The sequence below is a fragment of the Gopherus evgoodei genome, chromosome 2, assembly GCF_007399415.2.
Source record: "Gopherus evgoodei ecotype Sinaloan lineage chromosome 2, rGopEvg1_v1.p, whole genome shotgun sequence".
NCBI lineage: Eukaryota > Metazoa > Chordata > Testudines > Testudinidae > Gopherus > Gopherus evgoodei.
In genome coordinates this window covers 295,254,639-295,277,191 of record NC_044323.1, presented here as the reverse complement: position 1 = coordinate 295,277,191, position 22,553 = coordinate 295,254,639, and the positions used below count along the sequence as shown (strand labels likewise).

The following is a 22,553-nucleotide window of genomic DNA, read 5'->3' as shown; positions in this document are numbered from 1 at the left end:
TGAGAGAGGCAGGACTAGGCCGGGTTGTAATGGGGCTGGGGACATGGTGTGATGGGGACGAGAGGCTCTGCCCAGGGCTGCCCAGTGCCTTCCCTTTGTGGTGTCTGGCTGATTGACCTGGGCTTCAAGGGGGGTTGGGTGGTTTGTGGTCGTCGTCAGCATTGGTTTTAGCTCCTGCCCCTGCTCGCTGCTATAGGACCCCCTCCATGAAGCTGGTGTCCAGGTGCTGGATCAGCACCCGGATGAAGGACATTTCCTTCCTGGTGTTCTCGAAGATGATCCGCGGGTCGTCGGACTGGCAGCGCAGGCAGTTGGGGGCCATCACCATGGCCAGGTTATTGACGTCCATCTTGGTGACCGCCACATTAGCCGGCTGCACGAACACCTGGGGAAGAGAGAGAGGTTATAGCTTGTGGGGAAATGCTGCATCACCACCGGCTCCTCAGACAGCTCTGGGGCCAGCTCAGAATTACCTTCTGTGCTATTAGAACCACCCAGGTGTCTGCCAGTCTCACAGACCTGGTCTGCTGACCACCCTGCTGGCCCAGTTTTGGATCTCTGTTCCTGAATGCCACCTGTTACTATCTGTGTGTCACAGCAGCCCCTAGGGGCCATGGCTGAGATCAAGGCCCCAAGTGCCAGGTGCTGCACAGCCCCTGCCTGAGATCAGGGCTCCTTTTTGCCAGGGGCTGCCCAAACTCTGACTGAGTTCAGCACTCACACCGTGCTGGGGCAGCCCAGACCCATGGACTGAGGCTGAAGCTCCTGTGGTGCCGGGGGACTGCACACCCACAAAGTTACCCGGTAAGATCCATCAAGGGGTCGCTAGCACTAGAGAGAAGTGAGATATTAACTGTTGGTTGTGACTGGCACGGCGACATTCTCCTTCGCAGTCCATTGTTTTAAATGAATAGTTTACGTTTGTCTGTGTTCTGCTCTGTGGGGGAGGGGGACCACAGCTCCTCCAGGGACTAAAACCACTGGAAGGTGATCAAAGCAAGCCAGCCAGACTGTGACCCCTCGAGAGGTCCACCCCACCTGGAGAGGCTCCCTAGACTGGTTCAGACTGGGTTCTCCGGACACCAACAGACAAAGAAAACTGTCTCAGGGCAGGACCTTCTGTCCAAAGGGGACCCCATCCTTGGGGAAGGGCTGGAAGGCCTTGCCCCACTAGGCCTGTGATGGGCTTAACCCCATCACCTGTAAAGCAAGGGAAAGAACCTACTTAGTTATGCTCCACACCTGGGAGGTGATTAACTGATGACCTGGCCAGAGGAGGTGGGCCTGGGTTGTATGAGCAGCTGGGCAGGGTGGCTGAGGGGAAAAGACACAGGAGAGAGGAACTCCGGGGAGCTCCCACTCCTTGGGAAGGGCGTGAAGGCAGGTCCATTCATTGGGATTGGCTGTGGCCAGAGAGCAGAGCTACAGGAGCAGGGTCAGCTCCTGTGGTGGGGCCCTATAGTGGAGAACGCCTTAGCTAGGCTCTGCAAGGGCCAGGGAATGAGACAGATGCCTATGAGGGGCAGAAGCCAGCAGGGAAAAGCCTGGGGTGGTGGTGCTGAAGGACCTTTGGCTTAGAGCTGAACCCTGGAAGTGGACTGAAGTGTTGTTACTTGGCTGAAGGGTGGAGCCACAGGAGACCCAGTGCGAGTCTGGAGAAGAGACTGGCTGGGGCTGGTCATTATGGCTGAGAAAGTGGCCTCCAGAGGCGGCGTGATGCAGAGTCCCCTGCAATGCTGTGTCCGAGCAGGAGGGAGTTCCCTCGAGGGGAGTATGCGTGTTGATAGGGCCCCAATGGGTGATCTCTAGCGTGTAGGTTCTTTGATTGTTTTAAAACATTTTCTCTGTAATGCTTTTACCTTAAGAATAAACGTACTTGCTTAGAAGGTGTTGTGGGATAACTCAGCTGTGGGCAACACCTTATAACTGCAGGCAACACACTGATCACAGCCTTTGGAAAGAAAGCAAGGCAAAGGCTCTGGACTGTTCAGCTGGTCTGGTTTGCTGGGGACATTGCAATGTAACCCAGGGAGCTGTGCAGCCTTAAAACCCCAGTCAGGAGGGAGTGAGATGTGCGTCTTTCACCAAGACAGGTGACAGCTGGGAGCCTGGAGTCCACAGTGGATGCCCTTGGTGGGCCACGGATGGGGAATGCAGGTGCAGTTGCCCTGAACTGTGACTATTATTATTAGCTGTGGCTCTGTGTGTAGCTTTGTGTGCAGTGCAGGGCCAGGAAGGACAGGAAATGCGTGTCACTGCTGCCATGTGATGTACACATGGGGTAGCATGGAGGGGTAACAATTAGGGCTGTCGATTCATTGCAGTTAACTCACGCGATTAACTTAAAAAAATTAATCATGATTAAAAAAATTAATCGCGATTAATCACAGTTGTAATCCCACAGTTAAGCAATAAAATACCAATTGACATTTATTAAATATTTTGGGCGTTTTTCTACATTTTCAAATATACTGATTGCAGTTATAACACAGAATACGAAGTGTACCGTGCTCACTTTATAATATTTGTATTACAAATATTTGCAATGTAAAAATTATAAACAAAAGAAACTGTATTTTTCAGTTCACTTCATACAAGTATTGTAGCACAATCTCTTTATCGTGAAAGTGCAACTTACAAATGTAGATTTTTTTTTGCTACATAACTGCACTTAAAAACAAAACAATGTAAAACTTTAGAGCCTATAAGACCACTCAGTCCTACTTCTTGTTCAGCCAAACGCTAAGAGAAACAAGTTTGTTTTCATTTATAGGAGATAACGCTGGCAGCTTCTTATTTACAAAGTCACCTAAAAGTGAGAACGGACATTCACATGGCACTTTTGTAGCTGGCATTGCAAGGTATTTACATGCCAGATATGCTAAACATTCGTATGCCCCTTTATGCTTTGGCTATCATTTCAGAGGATATGCTTTCATGCTGATGACACTCATTAAAAATGTGTTAAATAAATTAGTGACTGAACTCCTTGGGGGAGAACTGTATGTTCCCTACTCTGTTTTACCCACATTCTGCCATATATTTCATGCTATAGCAGTCTCGGATGATGACTCAGCAAATGTTGTTCATTTTAAGAACACTTTCACTGCAGATTTGACAAAATGCAACGACAGTACCAATCTGAGATTTCTAAAGATAGCTACAGCACTCGATCCAAGATTTAAGAATCGAAAGTGCCTTCTAAAATCTGTTTGGAATGGGGTGTGGAGCTTTCAGAAGTCTTAAAAGAGCAACACTCCAATGCGGAAACTACGGAACCCGAACCACCAAAAAAGAAAATCAACCTTCTGTTGGTGGGATCTGACTCAGATGATGAAAATGAACATGCGTCGGACTGCACTGCTTTGGATTGTTATCAAGCAGAACCCGTCATCAGCATGGACACATGTCCCCTGGAATGGTGGTTGAAGCATGAAGGGACATATGAATCTTTAGCATATCTGGCATGTAAGAATCTTGCAACACTGGCTACCACAGTGCCATGAGAATTCCTGTTCTCACTTTCAGGTGACATTGTAAACAAGAAGCAGGCAGCATTATCTCCTACAAATGTAAACAAACTTGTTTGTCTGAGCGATTGGCTGAACAAGAAGTAGGACTGAGTGGACTTGTAGGCCTTAAAGTTTTACATTGTTTTGTTTTTGAATGTAGATATTTTTGGTACATAATTCTACGTTTGTAAGTTCAATTTCACGATAAAGAGATTGCACTACAACACTTGTATGAAGTGAATCGAAAAATACTATTTCTTTTATTTTTATAGTGCAAATACTTACAATAAAAAATAAATATAAAGTGAGCACTGTACACTTAGTATTCTGTGTTGTAACTGAAATCAATGTTTGAAAATATAGAAAACATCCAAAAATATTTATATAAATAGTATTCGATTATTGTTTAACAGCAAGATTAATTGCATGATTAATTGTGATTAATTTTGTTAATTGTGCAATTCATCGTGATTAATCTTTTTAATCGCTTGACAGCCCTAGTAACAATGTCAGTGCACTTATCTGTCTGCTTTACAGTGGCGGAGTGGCACAGTACCAAATCCCCATCACACAACAAGGGTCAATGCAATAGCATCCATACATGCAGCAAAGCTGGGAATGAGATGAGTGACAAGGCAGAGAACTGGATCAACAAAACCGCGGGTGACCCTCAGGCTGGAGCCCGTCCCCCTGCCCTACCTGTAGGAAGCGGATGAGGTAGCAGAGCACCATTTTGTTGATCCTGGGCAGGGAGTGGATGACTGCGATGGCTGCTTCTGGGTTCTCATAGTGGGTAATGCACTGTTCGTAGAACTCGTGGGGAATCAGCGGCTCCTCGAGCTCCCGGTACCAGAGCTTTAGCAACGACGCTGCAGAGAGGAGACAAGCAGCAGAGCTCATGTTACGTTAAAAAAGAGAGATGCAGAGTTGATGGGCTCAGTCACAGAGATCCCCTTGGGACTGTCACCTAATGTGCTGGGATCACCTCTGAGCCCATTTTCCCTGCCAGCCTGGGACTCCAGAACCCTGCTTTGTTGAGCCAGACACACTAGCCTCCTGCAACACAGCCCCAAAGTCTGAACCACGCCCCCAAAGCTGCAGACTTTAACCAAAAACTGCTCAGCAGGTCACCTATCGCCAGCACCCAGACACCCAGTTCCCAGTGGGATCCAAAATCCAAATAAATCCATTTTACTCTGTATAAAGCTTATACAGGGTAAACTCAAAAATTGTCCGCCCTCTACAACACCGATAGAGAGATACACACAGCTGTTTGCTCCCCCGGGTATTAATCTCTTACTCTGGGTTTATTAATAAACAAAATGATTTTATTAAGTATAAAAAGTGGGATTTAAGTGGTTCCCAAGTAATAACAGACAGAACAAAGTAAGTTACCAAGCAAAATAAAACAAAACACGCATGTCTAAGCCTAACACATTAAGAAACTGAGTACAGGTAAATCTCACCCTCAGAGGTATTCCAATAAACTTCTTTCACAGACCAGACTCCTTCCTAGTCTGGGTCCAATCCTTTCCCCTGGTACAGTCCTTGTCGGTTCCAGCAGACATCGTAGGTGGGAACTAGGGGTTTTCTCATGAATGGAAGCCCCCTTTGTTCTGTTCCATCCCCTTTTATCTCTTTGGCACGAGGCAGGAATCTTTTGCTTCTCTGGGTCCCCACCCCTCCATCAGGTTTAAGATGGATTCAAGTATCATATGACATGGTCACATGTCACTGTAAGACTTCATTACCCATGGGCTGGCACATGTATGCAGGAAGGCTTACAAGTAAACAGAGCCATCTACAACCAATTGTCCTAGTCAATGGGAGCCATCAAGATTCTAAACCACCATTAATGGCCCACACTTTGCAAAATTACAGTAGGACCTCAGAGTTATACTTCATATTTCTAGCTTCAGATACAAGAATGAAACATGCATACAAATAAGAGGAATATATTCTGTAGGTTATAACCTTTGTAATGATACCTTACAAGAGACCTTTGGCATGAAGCATATTCTAGTTACATCATATTTACACTCATAAGCATATTTCCATAAAACGCTATGGAGTGCAACGTCACACTCGTGTTAGGTTAAAAAAGAGAGATGCAGAGCTGAGTGTGCAGGGATGGGGCAAGGTGCTGGGTGGAGTGGGGCAGGGTACATGGGAGTGTGGGGCAGTGTGCATGAGGGAATGCACGAGGCACTGGAAGCCCTGATCCAGCAAATCTGACTTGGGCAAGCTTTGATATCTATGGGGTTCTTAGAGAGTCTGGAGTGCCGGCTGCGCCCCTGTATCTCACTCCCCTGGGGCAATGACAGTAGCCTAGGCAGTTTCACTCTCTGCTTCTCCCCCATGTAATCCCAGGGGGAGGCCTGTCCCGGCATGGCAGTGCCGCCATTTCCATGTCCCCATGGAGCCAACATCTTGAGACATGGCAGGCACTCCCATGCCATGTTGATCTCCGACCAGCCTTCCCATCACAGTCACCAACCTGCCTCAGATTTCAACCATTCAGCTTTCTACATACAGCCTTGAAATCTGAACCATTTGTTCCTTATGGGCCCCCAAGTACAGGTGAGGTAGGGGGAGAGGATGTGGCATTTTTATGGCCATGATTACCGGGTGAGGCAGGGGAGGGATTATCCGGTCCTCAAGAGGACGACAGCTTATCAATGTACAAAGGTTCTTGGAGTTACGGCCATCTGAGGGCACTGGCTCTATCCAGTGGATTTCAGCCAAGGAGCCTGTGGCAGCTAGTGAGTGAGCCCTGGTGCTCACAGGCAGCTCGCCCCAATGTGCAGAGGCCACTACTCGTCCCTGGCGTGAACACAAAGGCGAGGCAGGATGTGACTGGCAGGAGGCTGATGGGAGCCTGCTTCCACTGGTGCAGTTTTGGTTTGGTTTAGAGTCCTGCACTGGGCTACGTCATCGCACGAGGATCAGCCGGGGCGAGGCCCCAAATTCACATGAACCCCAAACCCGCTCACACAACAGCAAATGAGACAAGATGGCCAGGCCGGGGCTGGCATGGGAGACCGCCAAGGAAGCGCATTGGTAAGCAGTATTTGGCAGAACAGGCCTTTGGCTCAAACAGGGTCTGTAACATGGTGTTCTCCTGCCATGGGAAGCGGAGCCGATCAATCATAGGACTGGAAGAGACCTCGAGAGGTCGTCTAATCCAGTCCCCTGCACTCAAGGCAGGACTAAGTATTATCTAGACCAGAGGTGGGCAAACTATGGTCTGTGGGTCACATCCAGCCCATGGGACCCTCCCGCCTGGCCCCTGAGCTCCTGGCCTGGGAGGCTCACCCCCAGCCCCTCCCCCACTGTCCTCCCTCCCCCGCAGCCTCAGCTCGCTGCAGTGTCAGCGCAATGCTCTGGGCGGCCGGGCAGCGCAGCTGCAGAGCCGCAGCCTGACTCGGTGCTCTGGGCGGCATGGCTGTAGCGCCGCCAGCCACCGGTGCTCCAGGCAGCGCGACAAGGGGGCAGCGAGCAGGGTGGTTGGAGAGAGGGCAGGGGAATGCAGGGTAGTGGTCAGGGTGTGGAGGCTTGGATGGGGTCGGGGCAGTCAGAGGTTGGGGAATGGGGGTGGTTGAATGGGGGCAGGGGTCCTGGGGGTGCAGTCAGGAAGGAGAGGGGGGATTTGATGGGGTGGCAAGGGGCAGTCAGGGGACAGGGAGCAGGTGGTGGTGGATGAGGTAGGAGTCCTGGGGGGGCTGTCAGGGGGTGAGAAGCTGTGGGAGTTGGATAGGGGGTGGGGGCCGGGCCACGCCTGGCTGTTTGGGGAGACACAGCCTCCCCTAACCCCCCCCCCGTTCAATTTTGGAAACCCGATGTGGCCCTCAGGCCAAAAAGTTTGCCCACTCTTGATCTAGACCATCCCTGACAGGTGTTTGTCCAATCTGCTCTTAAAAATCCCCAATGATGGAGATTCCACAACCTCCCTGGGCAATTTATTCCAGTGCTTCACCACCCTGACAGGAAGATTTGCCTAATGTCCAACCTAAACTGCCCCCGCTGCAATTTAAGCCCATTGCTTCTTGTCCTATCCTAGGGGTTAAGAACAATTTTTCTCCCTCCTCCTTGTAACAACCTTTTATGTATTTGAAAACTGTTCTCATGTCCCCTCTGTTGTCTCTTCTCCAGACTAAACAAACCCAACTTTTTCAGTCTTCCCTCACAGCTCATGTTTTCTAGACCTTTACTCATTTTTGTTGCTTTTCTCTGGACTCTCTCCAATTTGTCCACATCTTTCCTGAAATGTGGTGCCCAGAAGTGGACACTATACTCCAGTTGAGGCCTAATCTTGCAGAGTAGAGCAGAAGAATGACTTCTCGTGTCCTGCTTACAACACTCCTGCTAATACAGGCCAGAATGAGGTTTGCTTTTTTTGCAACAGCGTTACACCGTTGACTCATATTTAGCTTGTGATCCACTATGACCCCCAGATCCCTTTCTGCAGTGCTCCTTCCTAGGCAGTCATTGTCCAGTTTGTACGTGTGCAACTGATTGTTCCTTCCTAAGTGGAGCACTTTGCATTTGTCCTTATTGAATTCATCCTATTTACTTCAGACCATTTCTCCAGTTTATCCTGATCATTTTGATTTTTATCCTATTCTCCAAAGCACTTCCAACCCCACCCAGCTTGGGATCGTCCGCAAACTTTATAAGTGTCCTCTCTATGCCATTATTTAAATCATTGCTAAAGATACTGAAAAGAACCGGATCCAGAACTGATCCCTGCAGGACCCCACTCATTAGGCCCTTCCAGCACGACTGTGAACCACTGATAACTACTCTCCGGGAATGATTTTCCAACCAGTTATGCACCCACCTTATAGTAGCTCCATCTAGGTTGTATTTCCCTAGTTTGTTAATGAGAAGGTCATGTGAGACAGCAACAAAAGCCTTACTAAAGTCAATACACACCACGTCTACCGCTTCCCCCCATCCACAAGGCTTGTTACCCTGTCACAGAAAGCTACCAAGTTGGTTTGACAGGATTTGTTCTTGACAAATCCATGGTGACTGTTACTTATCATCTCATTATCTTCTAGGTATTTGCAAATGCATTTCTTAATTATTTGCTCCATTATCTTTCCGGATACAGAAATTAAACTGACTGGTCTGTAATTCCCCGGGTTGTCCTTATTTTCCTTTGTATAGATGGGCACTTCCAGTCTTCTGGAATGTCTCTCATCTTCCATGACTTTTCAAAGATAACAGTTAATGGCTCAGATACCTCCTCAGAGAGCTCCTTGAATATTCTAGGATGTATTTCATCAGGCCCTGGTGATTTGAAGACATCTAACTTGTCTAAGTCATTTTTGACTTGTTCTTTCCTTATTTTAGATTCTGATCCTACCCCATTTCCACTGGTATTCCCTATGTTAGACGTCCAGTTGCCACCAACTTTCTTGGTGAAACCAAAACAAAGACGTCATTAAGCACTTCTGCCATTTCCACATTTTCTGTTATTGTCTTTCCTCCCATTGAGTAACAGGCCTATTCTGTCCTTGGTCTTCCTTTTGCTTCTAATGTATCTGTAGAATGTTTTCTCGTTACCCTTTATGTCCCTAGCTAGTTTGATCTTGTTTTGTGCCTTGGCCTTTCTAATTTTGTCCCTACATGCTTGTGTTATTTGTTTATATTCATCCTTTGTAATTTGACTGAGTTTCCATTTTTGTAGGGCTCTTTTTTGAGTTTTAGATCATTGAAGATCTTCTGGTTAAGCCATTAATAATGTTCTTCTTTCTAAGCTACTCTTTCCCCCCCTGAGAGACAAGCTGTGGGGTTTTATGGACACAGTCAGACACTGGTCCTACAAACAGATTTAGGAGTTACTGGCTAACCCTACTGGGGGAGAAGGCTGGTCGGAAAAACAGTGTCACAAAAGCCTTCTGCTGTCTGCTCCCAACCTACACTCTCCTCCCTGAGCGGCTGCTCCAAAGGGAATTGGCACGGTAAGTGGGAACTCTGCAAACCTGGCACGAGAGAGACATTGTTTGCTGGGAGTCCATCCAGGTGAATCCTTCGCAGCCAGGAGTCAGGCTCCAGTGAACTAAAGGAGGAAGAAACAACTTGTGCTTAAGGCTCAACTGGGAGCCAGGAGACCTGAGTTCTTGCCCGGGATCTGCCACAGCGTGAGCAGGTTACTTAGAGCCCAATGCTGCTTTCGCCATGGGCTGAATTCCCACTGGAGGGGAGAAATGCTCCCCCTGCAAAGAGCCTGCAGGCTCAGGTCCTGGCTGGTTGTTGCCTCAGTTTCCCCTTTTCTCCAATGATACTGACCAGCTCCCAGCAGGGAGGTTCAATCCTGGAAAGGAAGGTGCAATGTATCAATGAAAATGCTGGGCTGGAAGTATCAGACCAGTTCGCCTCAAGGGTAAACTCACTCCAGGACCCTGCCTGGCAAGAGAGGAGTTGTTCAGTGTCATTCTTCATTGGATCTTTACATTAATACCCAGTGACCTATAGATTCAGCCGCAGCTACTGACCCACTCTGGGCTGCCTGCTGCTGTGGGATGCTGGCAGTGGTGCCAGGCCCAGTACCTGATAGGACGGGCGCTACACAAAACAGCAGCCATGGGCAAACTCTGCCAAGTGAGGGCTGTACTGGGAGCTTACTGGGGGCGTCAGGGCCAGAGCCTTGCACCCAGGCTCCCATGACACCAGGCTGAGGTAATTCTTTGCAGAGACATCAGGAAGAAACTGCCCTGAAGCTTGCCCGCCACACGGCATCTCCCAGGATGCGTTCTCCCTCTCCGTCCCCACCGGCCTTGTCGCAGTGGACACACAGCACCAGCGTTGGTTCTGTGTGCATGGATGGGCCACCTGATGGCTAAGCAGCCTGCTGATGTAGGTGTGCTGCTCTTCCTCGGCTCCGCGCGCTGCAGACAGCCCCTAGATGTTGGCTGAAATGATTTGTCAGATTCAGTGCGCAGCCTGGGCATGACGGGGCTGTGACAGGATACATACATTATCTGCAGCAGCAGCACACAGCTCTGCAAGCAAAGATGACCTCGTCTGGGGCTGCTGGGTGCCATCTGGGGCGTTCCCATTAAACAACGGGAGAGCTACAATCGGGATCAAGGTGTCCGTCCCGCTGGCTGCACTATACTGGTAAATGAGCAGCCATCAGTCACTGCTGATAGGCGTCGCCGGAGCCTATTTACTGGCTAGCAGGGACACGGACAAGAGTGATGTGATTGTTTGTTTGTGCGGCACTGAGAATAGCAGGTCTGATTGCTCAGGGAGGCAGCTCCCCAGACAGCCAGGGCCTTAATGATCCAAACCAATAGAACCCAGAACAATGCGTCCCTTGCTTGCGGCAAAATGCACCACTTCACACACAAGCTAGTGCAGTGCCCAGTTTAGAACATTGCATTGCAGGTCTAATCTCAAAGCAACAAATGCCAGGATGATAGCAGCCGAGAGGGAATCTCAAAGCACTTCCCCTACCACTGAAATGCAGCCAGCTCTGGGGTGGAACGTGACAGCTGTTTAAGAACATGAATCAACGCCATCCAGCATTTAGGGCAGGAAGTGAAAGAGAATCCTGCACCCAAATGGCAGGGAGGATGTAGGAAGCAGTCTGGAATGAGACCGTTTGGAATTTGGCCAGGATGGCAGGGTTCACATTCCAGGCCATGTGAAAATGGTCTTTAGTGAGTCCGGAAACGCAGTGTTCACTGTCATACAAATGAACTAAGGCAACGACAGGATTTGCTCTTCAGTAGACATCACGCCTTTTAAACACACATCTCTTGGGAACTCTCGGTAGGCTTTTGTAACTATAACATGGCGAGCTGGTGCAGCAACTTCTGTGCCAAAGGAGCAAATACACAGAGCTACTTTCTCCGGGACCCTCTGTGCAGCTGGGAGTCAAGAGAAGTAGCTACAGGCAGTGTGGGAAGACTGCCTCCAAGGGACTGAAATAAAAACCAAGGAAAAGGATTCCCGGATGACTCCCCTTAACCCACTCAGAGAAAGCCCAGCCATTGCAGGAAGCGAGATTTATGACTCATTAGGGGTCACCCTCCCCTCTTCGTCAGTCCAGGCCCCACTGCCCCAGCACAACGCTAGGGGGTGCTGTGGTACAAAGAGAGGTGTGGGTGATTTAGTATGGGGTGAGCTCTTCTCTGAGTCAGTAATGTATTGATACCTCAGTGTGATGCTAGAGGGTGCTATGCTACTGGGGTGTGTGGGGATCTTTTTTCAGATGAGGCATTTACCCTGCCTAGGTGCTGTCCCCTGGTGCTCATTTGGCATCCCAGAGCACTGTTCACTAGAGACATTCATCCTGGTTCGTGGGAAAAGTCTCCCCTGGCAGTGTCAGTTGCATACGGGGTTCTTCACTTCTCTCCTACACACCACGTGTAGCCTTTGCTGGAAGGGAATTTGCTGCCATGCCCAGCCCAGAGGTGGCTGCACTTCAGTGGCGGGTGAATGATCCATAAACAAAGATCTGTAAGCAGACTCCGTGCACTGCTCACGATTCCATCTGGGGCTAGCCCACCTTGTGTCTGTCCTACTGAAGCCAGTGTTGTGCAATCAGCCAGCCCTGAGGAGGGGGTAACATCATGCAGCTGCCTGCTTCTGAGCAGGAGACTTGTGCGTGTGGGACAAGCCCCAATCCCTGCAGAGGTGCCCTTGCTGCCCCTTGAGGTTCTGTCCTCAAAACAATCCCTGACTGTGACAGCCCTGCACGGGGGCAGGAGCCCCCCCAATGTAACAGTTGCTCTGTTCCCCCGGGGGAGGCCTGACCCTGGGCGGACAGCAGGCTCTAAGCCTAGGCACCTCTTGCACCTATCTGATAGACACTCTGCTTCGAGGGACCCTCTCTTCCACTGGGTTTGGGCAGACCCATGCCCACTGCAGGCGGCCACTGCAATCAAAACAGATACAGTCTGGATTAGACCCACAGACTAACTGGAGATGCCTCTTTCTGACAAGAGGTGAAACCACGACCCTGGTCTCTTTTGTTCGGTACAGACCTGGTAGCAATTCTTACACAACCCTGGTGTTTCGGACAAATTCTAATGTCTGGATAAATTCATGGAGGTTAAGTCCATTAATGGCTATTAGCCAGGATGGGTAAGGAATGGTGTCCCTAGCCTCTGTTTGTAAGAGGGTGGAGATGGATGGCAAGAGAGAGATCACTTGATCATTGCCTGTTAGGTTCACTCCCTCTGGGGCACCCGGCATTTCTGAAGACAGGATACTGGGCTGGATGGACCTTTGGTCTGACCCAGTACGGCCATTCTTATGTTCTCAATGTGGGTGATTGTAACATGCCTCCCTAGATCACCCTCTGTGTTTTCACTGAGACACCATATTCTTCACGTCCTGTCCTGAAGTGTTATGCAGCCTTGCTGTGAGCTGTAAATCAGCTGTTGTGCTCCACCTCAGAGGTGGCTGCATTCCAGCGCTGATTTAAATGATTGCCATGTGACCCGTATTGTACCCCCCAAGAGGGATGTGAGGCGGCAGTAGATAAAGTGCTTTGAGATCCTGAGGTGGAAGATTCCATAGGAATTAATCAATGATTATTAATTATTATTAATAATGTACCTGGCTCATTCTACAGCTCTGGCATATGGACAGACCTCAGCAACGTCCATTCCCCTCACCTACCACAGCTTCACAAACAATTCAGAAACCGATAAAAATGCTACCAGAGATGTCAGTTGGCTACATTAAAAACTCCCCAACATCCAGTGTCATTAGGCGCTGTGGAGATGGAAATGTGCCTCTGGGGACAGAGATTTGCCATCGCCTCAGAGCTCAGGGCTGGCCTTTCCTGGCCACAGCTACACAGTGCAGGCAGGTTATTAGGATGCAGGAGAGGTCAGGGTGTCCCACCTAGCAGGATGTGGGACGTGTGCAACTGGACTGCGGCTTGGAGCCTCGTGGACGATTCCTGGCTGCTGACAGCGGATTGATAGCGCAACTGACAGGAAACGCTGGGAGTGGACTCAGGATGTAGAATAAAGGGAATGAGCAGACGTCCCTGTAATTACAGCAAAGGCGGGGCTTAGCCAGCAGCCCAATGTAGCTGTGAATGCTGGCGTGAGCACCCGGGCTGGCTGTGCCTGCAAACCTGGAGGACTTGGCTACAGCCAGCGAGCATTTGGCAAGCTGGAATCGAGGCCTCTCCCCTCTCTCCCATAGACCTCCCAGTGGTCAGGGAGGCTGCTTGTTAATGGCTGTCTGGCTACTAAGAGTGCCTGTAGTCACGCCAGTTTGTGCTGTGAGCCTGTCAACTCTGGCAAGCTAAGCCGGGTCAGGCAGGCTCAGAGCTTGAATTGGAAACATCTAATGCAGTGGTCCCCAAACTTTTTCATCTGGCGGGCACCAGATGACGAGCCACAGAGGACTGTGGTGGTGGATAAGCATCCGCCGAAATGCCGCTGACAAGCGGTGTCATCCCAAGGCGTTGCCGCTGAAATACCGCTGAATTTCGGTGGCGTTTCAGTGGATGCTTGTCCGCCGGCCAGTACGCAGGCACACTTAGATGCCCCAGCGGGCATCATGGCGCCTGCAGGCACCACGTTGGGGACCCCTGATCTAATGGATTCTCAGGTAGTGCTGATGTGCCTGATAGGTCTGTGCTTGGGGTTGGGAGCTCTGGCTGCTGACTGGATGGAAGTCATTTCGGCTACCCAAATGGGAAATGCTAAAGAACCTTCCAAACCTCTAGTAACCCCACTGCTGTCCGCTCACCTGCCCCACTGTACAAAGGCCACCGCATCCCCTGTTCAGCCTCAGATGATGCAGCTGCCCTGCCCTAAAGTGCACAATTGTCTCCAAATGAGTCACTTGGCCCCCTTCCCCTTAGCAGATCCAGGTGGCTGTATAGGTCACTACACCCAGCAATGACATGCAGCCCCCTCTGGGGCAGGAGAAGGCTGCTTCAGAGAGAAAAATCATTGTAAATATCTAGATAAACCCCCAAGGAACCAGCACTTGGGTGTGAAATGTGTCTAGACCTCATCAAGGACACGACACCCTCTTCTCTCGAATCCCAGGTGTAACTCTGCTAACATGCAGCAAGGACCTACCCGGAGGGCATGGCAGGTCCAAACACATGGGGCCTGCTGCTCTCAGCCTGTGGGGCACGATCTCCCTGGGGGAAGGTGTCCCAGCCTCCAGGTGTGCATCACCACATCGGTCCACTGTGCATCTGACGCCACCGCACTGACCCACTGTAGCCAATTAGTTAGAATTTCCTTGCCCAGCGCTGGGCTGCCAGCACATCCAGAGAGGAAATGTGAAGTAATACTAGCCATGAAACTGACAAGAATGTCAATTCCACTGCTGGTAGGTCCCCTGTTGTGAAACTGAGCCCCTCCCTGGGCGCACAGCTGTGTTCCCTGTGCAGCCGTCAGTGCCTCACACTATACTAACAGGGGGGAAAGTTTGTGCTGCAAACCTCAATGTGTGCAAAACCAGCCTGTGCGAAGTAAGCTAATGAAAATCAGAACTGCAGTGGAAGCCTCATATGGCAGGATCTGCAATTTCCACAATATTGCAAATGAAGCAGGGCCTTATTTACCACGCTATTTCCACAGGGAGGGGGGAACAGCCCCCAGCTGGCTGAAGGATTGCTACTCACCCAGGAAACTGCTCAGCCGCAGCAGGCTGTAGCTGCTTCCTGCATTGACACCTTGTGTGTGAGAGCAAATGTGAGTGAATGAATGGGGGCAATGACCTTGCCTAAAGAGAACATGTCCCAACGAGACAGACAGCTCAGGGAAGACAAGCAGGAGGGCGTGTTCCGGGGCCTACCCCTTCTAAGATCTCTCCATCCATACAGCTACCCGTCCCTCTGGCCACAGTATCTATACAGATGTGCTTTAGGCAAACACAAGTTACTGGGCTCAATGCAGGAGGGTTACTGGGCTGAAATTCTCTGGCCTCTTTTATACTGAAGCTCAGCTTAGATGATCTAATAGACCCTTCAGGCTTTGAGCTGTCTGTCTATCCTGCGCTCACCGCTGTGGGATCTGGAGCTGTGTCATGGAGCTGCTCAGACGGGTACTGTAACGACCTGAACTGAAGAGCATTCATAATCGTGGACCATTATGCCAAGAGGTCAGTCAGGGCTGGGCCGTTTCCCCCAAGCTGGCCAGTGGGACGGCCTGTGGTATCTATCACAGTGTTAGCTTCTCTGGGATTCTGCAGACTTTGTCAGGATCCCCGTTAACACTTGCCTCCAAGTCTCTCACTCCATTGACCAGAACTCTGGGCAGTCCCATGGCTGGGGGGAAGGGAAGTGTCTGAGGGAGGGAGTGCAGCAGCAGCCAGGATAGACCTGCCCACATGACTGGGGCGCTGGATCTCCCAGCTTCTGTGCCACAGCAAGGCTAGATTTTCATTCTGCAAGGAGGCATCAGGTGCTAGACACCAAACAGCGCCCTCCGACTGCCTGGCCATTTCCCTGAGCTGCTGCGTTGCTAGGCCCAGCAGAGACAAAAGCCAGCACCCCGCTGCTGCCTGGCTCCTGGCTAACCCATTAGATAAGGGGACCAGTCCCAACACTACCTCATTGGCAGTAAGCAGACAAGGTCTCCCTGCTTCTCTCTCCTTGGCTCACTCTCCCTTTCCAATGAAGTTGAACCGCTAGCTGGATCACCTGAGTCTCACGGCTGATGCAGAGTGAATGTGGCTCTCACTGCGGCTCAGCTCCTGGGCTGAGTGACTGGGGTATGCTGTGAGACACTGCGAAAGAGCGTACCTTTCCTAGAGGGGTGGAACGGGGGCATTCTCCGTGGGAACGGTGTGGAGATACCTGCCATCTGGGCTGGCTCATCAGACAACTGTTAACCAGGGAGCAAAGCTCTTCCACGAATGGAGGGGATAGCTGCACCCAGAGAGAGGCTGAAATGTGTTCACCAGAGGGGCGGAAATTCCTCCCCTTCTTTTCAAAACCGGGGGTGAGGTTAACACTTCTTATCGGGGCAAGATTCCTTGAGCTGTGGGAGCAGCCTGCCTGATGGGATGCCATGATGCCGGGAAAGGGAAGTATACATGACAGCACAGTGAGTTGTTAGGTGTACACCAGGCTCCATCATGGTGCCATCTCATCCCTAATTACATCACAACAGCAGCTGGTGCTGGTTACATGCAAAGGACACTCACATTCTAACCTTTGCAGGATCAAAGGTCAATCCCCCTGCAGGTCCCTGAGCCCACAGCATGTTCTCCCTCTCGCCTTCTGCCTCTCCCGGTCACACAGGCTCTCTCTGCCCCGCATGTTCTCTCTCAGCCTGAAAATGCTTTCCAGGCCTTGCCATGGCTGGATTCCCTGCAGAGGGCTCTAACTAAAGCACCAACAGTTCTACAATCCTTCAGACCCACCAATCCATTTCAAGGAGCTAATGGGCTTGTCATAAACAGATAGCTAAGGGTTAACATCTCTTTCACCTGGAAAGAAGTAATCTGAAACACCTGACCAGAGGACCAATCAGGAAACAAGACTTTTTCAAATCTGGGTGGAGGGAACTTTGTGTGTGAGTCCTTTGTTCTGGGGTCTTCTGCCTGACTTTCTCTCGCCTATGAGGAGACTTCTATTTCCTGCTTTCTAATTTTCTGTTTCCAAGTTGTGAGTACAGAGTTCATAAAAACAATAGGGGTTATTGTTTTTTTCTTTTGTATTTACATGTCTATGGTTGCTGGAGTGCTTTGAATTGTATTCTTTTGTGGGCTGCCTCTTTGGCTGCTTGTTCTCTTTTGTAGGCTGCCAGTTTGATGCTTTCTTCCTTTTCTTTCAGCTCCACCTCTTTTTGTCTTTTTTCCAGTTGTCGCCTGTGTTCAGCTTCTTTGATTTGTTCTTCCGCCTCCACTTTTGTATTGGAAGGCATGGTTCCTGTTTTCTTGTGTTGGGGTGCCCTCCGGTGTTTATTGTCTGAACTTCAGGCTCTGTTGCCTCCTGGGGTCTGCCTAGCAACAGTGCCTTTTTCCCTTTCTTCCTCCAGCTAATTTTTTCAATGTAAAGTAAACCAGAAAAACCATTTTATTTGCATGAGTATAGTGCTGGTATTTGCCTCCTAATGGGAGTGCTACTGTGTGACAAAAGACCCTTAATAGTCTCTTAATGGTTCCTTGCTTAATATGCAAGCCAAAAACTGCCAGAGAGAGCAGAAAAAAAAATGCTCTCTGGTTCCTTTTAAAACCAAACCGTTCCTCTCTGCTTAAAAGCCCCTAGCAGAGAAAAGAAAAATATAATATTCCTACTGGCTTCTGGATTCTATCTTTCCCACAACGCTGCACACCATATCATAAACCTAGTCCCAGATTTGGACCTTAGCGTCCAAAATATGGGGGTTAGCATGAAAACCTCCAAGCTTAGTTACCAGCTTGGACCTGGTAAAGCTGCCACCACCCAAAAAATTAGAGTGTTTTGGGGCACTCTGGTCCCCCCAAAAACCTTCTCTGGGGACCCCAAGACCCAAATCCCTTGAGTCTCACAACAAAGGGAAATAAACCTTTTCCCTTCCCCCCTCCAGGTGTCCCTGGAGAGATACACAGAAGCAAACTCCGTGAATCTAAACAGAGGGAGTCCACCCTTTCTGATTTCAGTCCTGGAAACGAAAGCACTTCCCTCTTCACCCAGAGGGAATGCAAAGTTAGGCTAGTAAATCTAACACACACAGATTTTCCCCAGACTTCTTCCTCCCACCAATTCCCTGGTGTGCACAGACTCAATTCCCTGGAGTCCCCCACTAAAGAAAAACTCCAACAGGTCTTAAAAAGAAAGCTTTATATAAAAAGAAAGAAAAAATACATAAAAATGGTCTCTCTGTATTAAGGTGACAAATACAGGGTCATTTGCTTAAAAAAATATTGAATAAACAGCCTTATTCAAAAAGAATACAATTCAAAGCACTCCAGCAACTATAGACATGTAAATACAAAAGAAAAAAACAATAACCCCTATTGTTTTTATGATCTCTGTACTCACAACTTGGAAACAGAAGATTAGAAAGCAGGAAATAGAAATCCCCTCATAGCCGAGAGAGAGTCAGGCAGAAGACCCCAAAACAAAGGACTCACACACAAAGTTCCCTCCACCCAGATTTGAAAAAGTCTTGTTTCCTGATTGGTCCTCTGGTCAGGTGTTTCAGATTACTTCTTTCCAGGTAAAAGAGACGTTAACCCTTAGCTATCTGTTTATGACAGGGCTCCCGAGGACTCATGTAGAACCAGCCCACCTGCCCAGGCCAATGGGCTCTTCCATATTGCTCAGAGAGCCCCTGCAGGCCAGAGGAACAGAAAGGCTACAGCCAGCTGCTCTCTGGTATGGCAGGAGATTCCATAGGTATTAAAGCAGAAACCAGCGCTCCTGTCTCGGAGGGTTGAATTACCTCCTACTGAACAGAACGAGGTGCTAGAGGGTTGCAGAGGTTGGACACCCTGGCTAGCAGAGGATATAGGCCTAGCATAGGATGGCTGCTGATGAACCCTGGTGTGTTAAATGGAGCGGTTTGGTCTGGCTCAGAGCACCACAGAAATCAAAGTCCTGTCTCAAATGTTCAGTCCCATCTAGTCCAGCCCTGAAGGGGCGAGTGTGGGACATTCCCTATGGGGCTTGGACTGGTCTGCTTTGAAGTGTCCCAAGTGAGGGGCTCCTACCATTTCTCTCCAGGTACGGACACTGCTGACTGACTCCTGGGCAACAGCCTGAGCCAGACAGATGCAGCAGCTTCCCAAGGTCACAAAATGAGCGTGTGGCCAAACAGGACCTGAACCCAGTTCCCCTGATTTCTAGCCCCTTGGCAGTAAGCGCAGGGCTAGATGACCTCCCATTGCCAGCACTCTGTATCCGGCTTTTCCATCGGGTGTGAATTCAGTTCGTACCTAGGGTTGCCCACCCTCCCAGTATCGGGCGCTGTCTCCCAGAGGCCACTGAAGCCCACCCGGGAGATTTTAGCTGCTAAATGTCTGGTGGAGCAGCGCGGCTCAGGCAGGCTCCCTACCTGCCCTGGCTCCGTGCCGCTCCCAGAAGCAGCGACATGTCCGGCAGTGGCTCCTAGAAGGAGGCGTGGCCAGGGGGGGTGTCTCTGCACACTTCCCCCGCCCCAAGTGCCGACTCCGCAGCTCCCATTGGCTGGGAATGGGGAAACGCAGCCAATGGGAGCGGCAGGGGTGGTGCTTGCAGGCAGGGACAGTGTGTAGAGCCGCCTGGTCGCTCATGAGCCTAGGAGCCGCTGCCAGACATGCTGCTGTTTACAGGAGCCAATCAAGGTAAGTGCCGTACGGGCAGAGCCTGCACCCCGAACCCCCTCCCACACCCCAACCCTCCTGCCCCAGCCCCGATCCTCCTCCTGCACCCAACCCCCTTGCCCCAGCTCAGCCTGGAGTCCCCTCCCACACTCTCAACCCCTTGGTTCCATCCCCCAGCCCAGAGCCCACACTCCATCCCGCTCCTCAACCACCCCCGTCCCAGCCCAGTGAAAGTGAGTGAGGGTGGGGGAGAGTGAGCAATGGAGGGAGGGGGACTGGAGTGAGCAGGGGGCAGGGCCTCAGAGAAGGGGCGGGGCAGGGGTGTGGCCTTCAGGAGGTGGGGCCAAGGGTGTTTGGATTTGTAGGGTTGCAAACTGTCTAACTGTACACCTGCAGCACACAGCTTGATAACCCTTATCTTGGCCATCCTCGTTAGTGGGAACTGAAGCTACTACTCGCGCTCATACCAACAGCTAGCTCTTTGAAACACTGAGGGCTGGATTCTGCCCCCGTTACTCATTCTGAGTAGCACTTTATTCCATGAGCAGCCCTGTGCGGTACTACTCAGTGTGGGTCAGCAAGACAGAATCTGTCTCTAAGCTATCTGTCTTCATATCCTGCAGCGGTGAGTTCCACAGGCTGCCTACATGCTTCCTTTATCCCTTTTAAACATGTGGCCATCTCTCTGAGCGCTCCCTCGCTCTTGTGCCACAAGATGGGGTTTGTAGGAGACTCTGATCCATTCTCTCTGCTGTGTGATTTCATAGCCCTCCTCTTACTCTCCGCTTTCCAAACGAACATGCCCCAGATCTCACCTGTGAAGCACAATGTCACTGACTTAATGAGCCAACTGTGTGTTTCTCAGTGTTTTTTTGAATGAGATCCTCTCAGGGGATCCCCTACCTCTATTACCAGCCGCCCTTGCCTGGATCTCTGCTATCTCTGCCGTGTCCTGTTGGAGATGGGACGATGAGGCTGTTACCACAGGTTAAGAGAATGGCCATTGTCCTGCTTCTTTATTGTTCTTCATCCTATTATTAATACAACTGAACCTCTTCCTGGCCTTACTGACTGTGATGAACAGTGATCAGACACCTTCCCTGATGCTTTACTACATATTGGGTATGCAGGAAATTAATTCTCCTCCTCCACAGGCTGGGTCAGCGTCCACCCAGCTCTTGCTGGCTCCGCTGGCCCCGTGCCAGAGGTTAGGACCGATCCCACGTTACTAGTTGCCCCTTGCAGATGCTCCCACCGTGAGCTCCGTGCTGCTCTGTGTCCTGGAGAGGGATTAGGCAGAGAGCCGATGCTCAGCAGACTGGGCTGGTGGATTATGCAGCTCGAATCAATGGGAAGGCTTGAAATACTGACACATTCAGCCACTCAGCCGTGATTAACAAGCCAGCAGCTGTCGGTGAGCCTGACCTTGGCCGTGTGGCCACCTCAGTGCACCATGGACACTTGTTCTACAATGTTAATCCTGACACGCGAGAGCTGGTGCATGCTCTGGCATGCATGGCCCCTGGGGCAGCCAGACTCCAAGCAGGGAGGGATGGATGTGCCACATTCAGCAGGGTACCCCTACCTGAGATCAGGGACCCTGTGGCCCAGCTCCAGCCCCAGTCATCAGCCTCCAGGCTCTGCACCCTGGTGGGCCTTTGCTTAGCACTGTCCCTTCTCTCCCCATCTCCCTCCCCTGCTTATGCCCAGCACCTGAAGTGGGCTCCCACCCCTCATTCACAAGGCCTGTTCTAGGACTCTACTCTGAATCTCTCCCTTGCCGGGGGGGGCTGGGGCCTGCCCCAGGCTTGGCTGGCTTCACCCCCACAAAGCTCAGAGCCAGGACTCACTTCCCACTCCCCCTTGCACCAGGATTCCCTGTGTGAAGGGAGCGGGGTCAGGAACCCTTACCAGGAACATGAGGGTCTTCCAAGCCGGTGGGGATTTTCCACTGATCGACCTGCAGCTTGAGGGCGTTGACCTCATCGATATCTCCAGGCACTCTGTGCAGAAAAGAAACCCCCAGAGATTTCAGATGTGGTCCACGGGGGGGTTACAATTGGATGCTGAGGGCCATTTACCCAGTTACTTTGGCTGAGGCCAGAGTTCCTGTTATGGGCAGAGTCTGGAGAAACACTTAGATACCTCAGTGATGAGCACTTTACTGCCTGCCCGAGTCTGCAGAGAGATTGAAACAATAGCTGAGAGAGGGGAATACCACCTTTGTCAGATTCATGGTATGTTAACTCTGAAACTTAGTGATGACAACAGTCCACTTTTCCAACAGAGAGACCAGAGGCTGCCCATGTGGAAAAGTGTGCACAAAGGCGAGCATCTCACGTGCATTATTATGGTCCCTGGGCATATACACTTTGAGATTGCACACACATGGCTATTTAGATGCCTCACTATTTACATGTGCAATTGTGCTTGGATATTATGGTTGCAGGAGCTGTGAAAGCACCTTGTATAGCTCACTACTGTCTGCACAGATTGCTCTAGGACTCCTGCTCCTCCAGCTTGGGAACACATGCCACTAACTGGCAGCATTAACTATTTCCCTGCTGGTCACTTGAGCACAGCCATCCAGCTCTTTGGGGGCTATCGGTGGATCTTGGGCACATGGGTGGGGTTTGGGATTGTGGGAGGAGCTTGGTCACTGCTATGTACCTGTGATGCACTGGACCTCAAAGTAGCACCATGGCAATATGGTTGTGATATTTCATACATAGCATGCCATGCAAGATACCATATGAAAGATCATGATCTGCTGAAACTCATTGTTCTGTCAAAATATCTATATCGTTA

At 50.4% G+C, this 22,553-nt stretch overlaps 1 protein-coding gene across 2 annotated transcripts in view; it reads right to left on the bottom strand.

The window, feature by feature from the left end:
• Positions 1–22,553, bottom strand: part of ARHGAP39 (Rho GTPase activating protein 39) — a 402,448-nt gene continuing 379,895 nt past the window's right edge. For both annotated transcript variants that reach the window (XM_030553957.1, XM_030553958.1), the window contains 3 exons: positions 21,657–21,748; positions 4,212–4,381; positions 1–385 (listed from right to left, as the gene is read on the bottom strand). In XM_030553957.1, the coding sequence (XP_030409817.1) occupies positions 191–385; positions 4,212–4,381; positions 21,657–21,748 (457 nt within the window). In that variant the 3' untranslated portion in view covers positions 1–190. The remainder of the gene's footprint in view (positions 386–4,211; positions 4,382–21,656; positions 21,749–22,553) is intronic.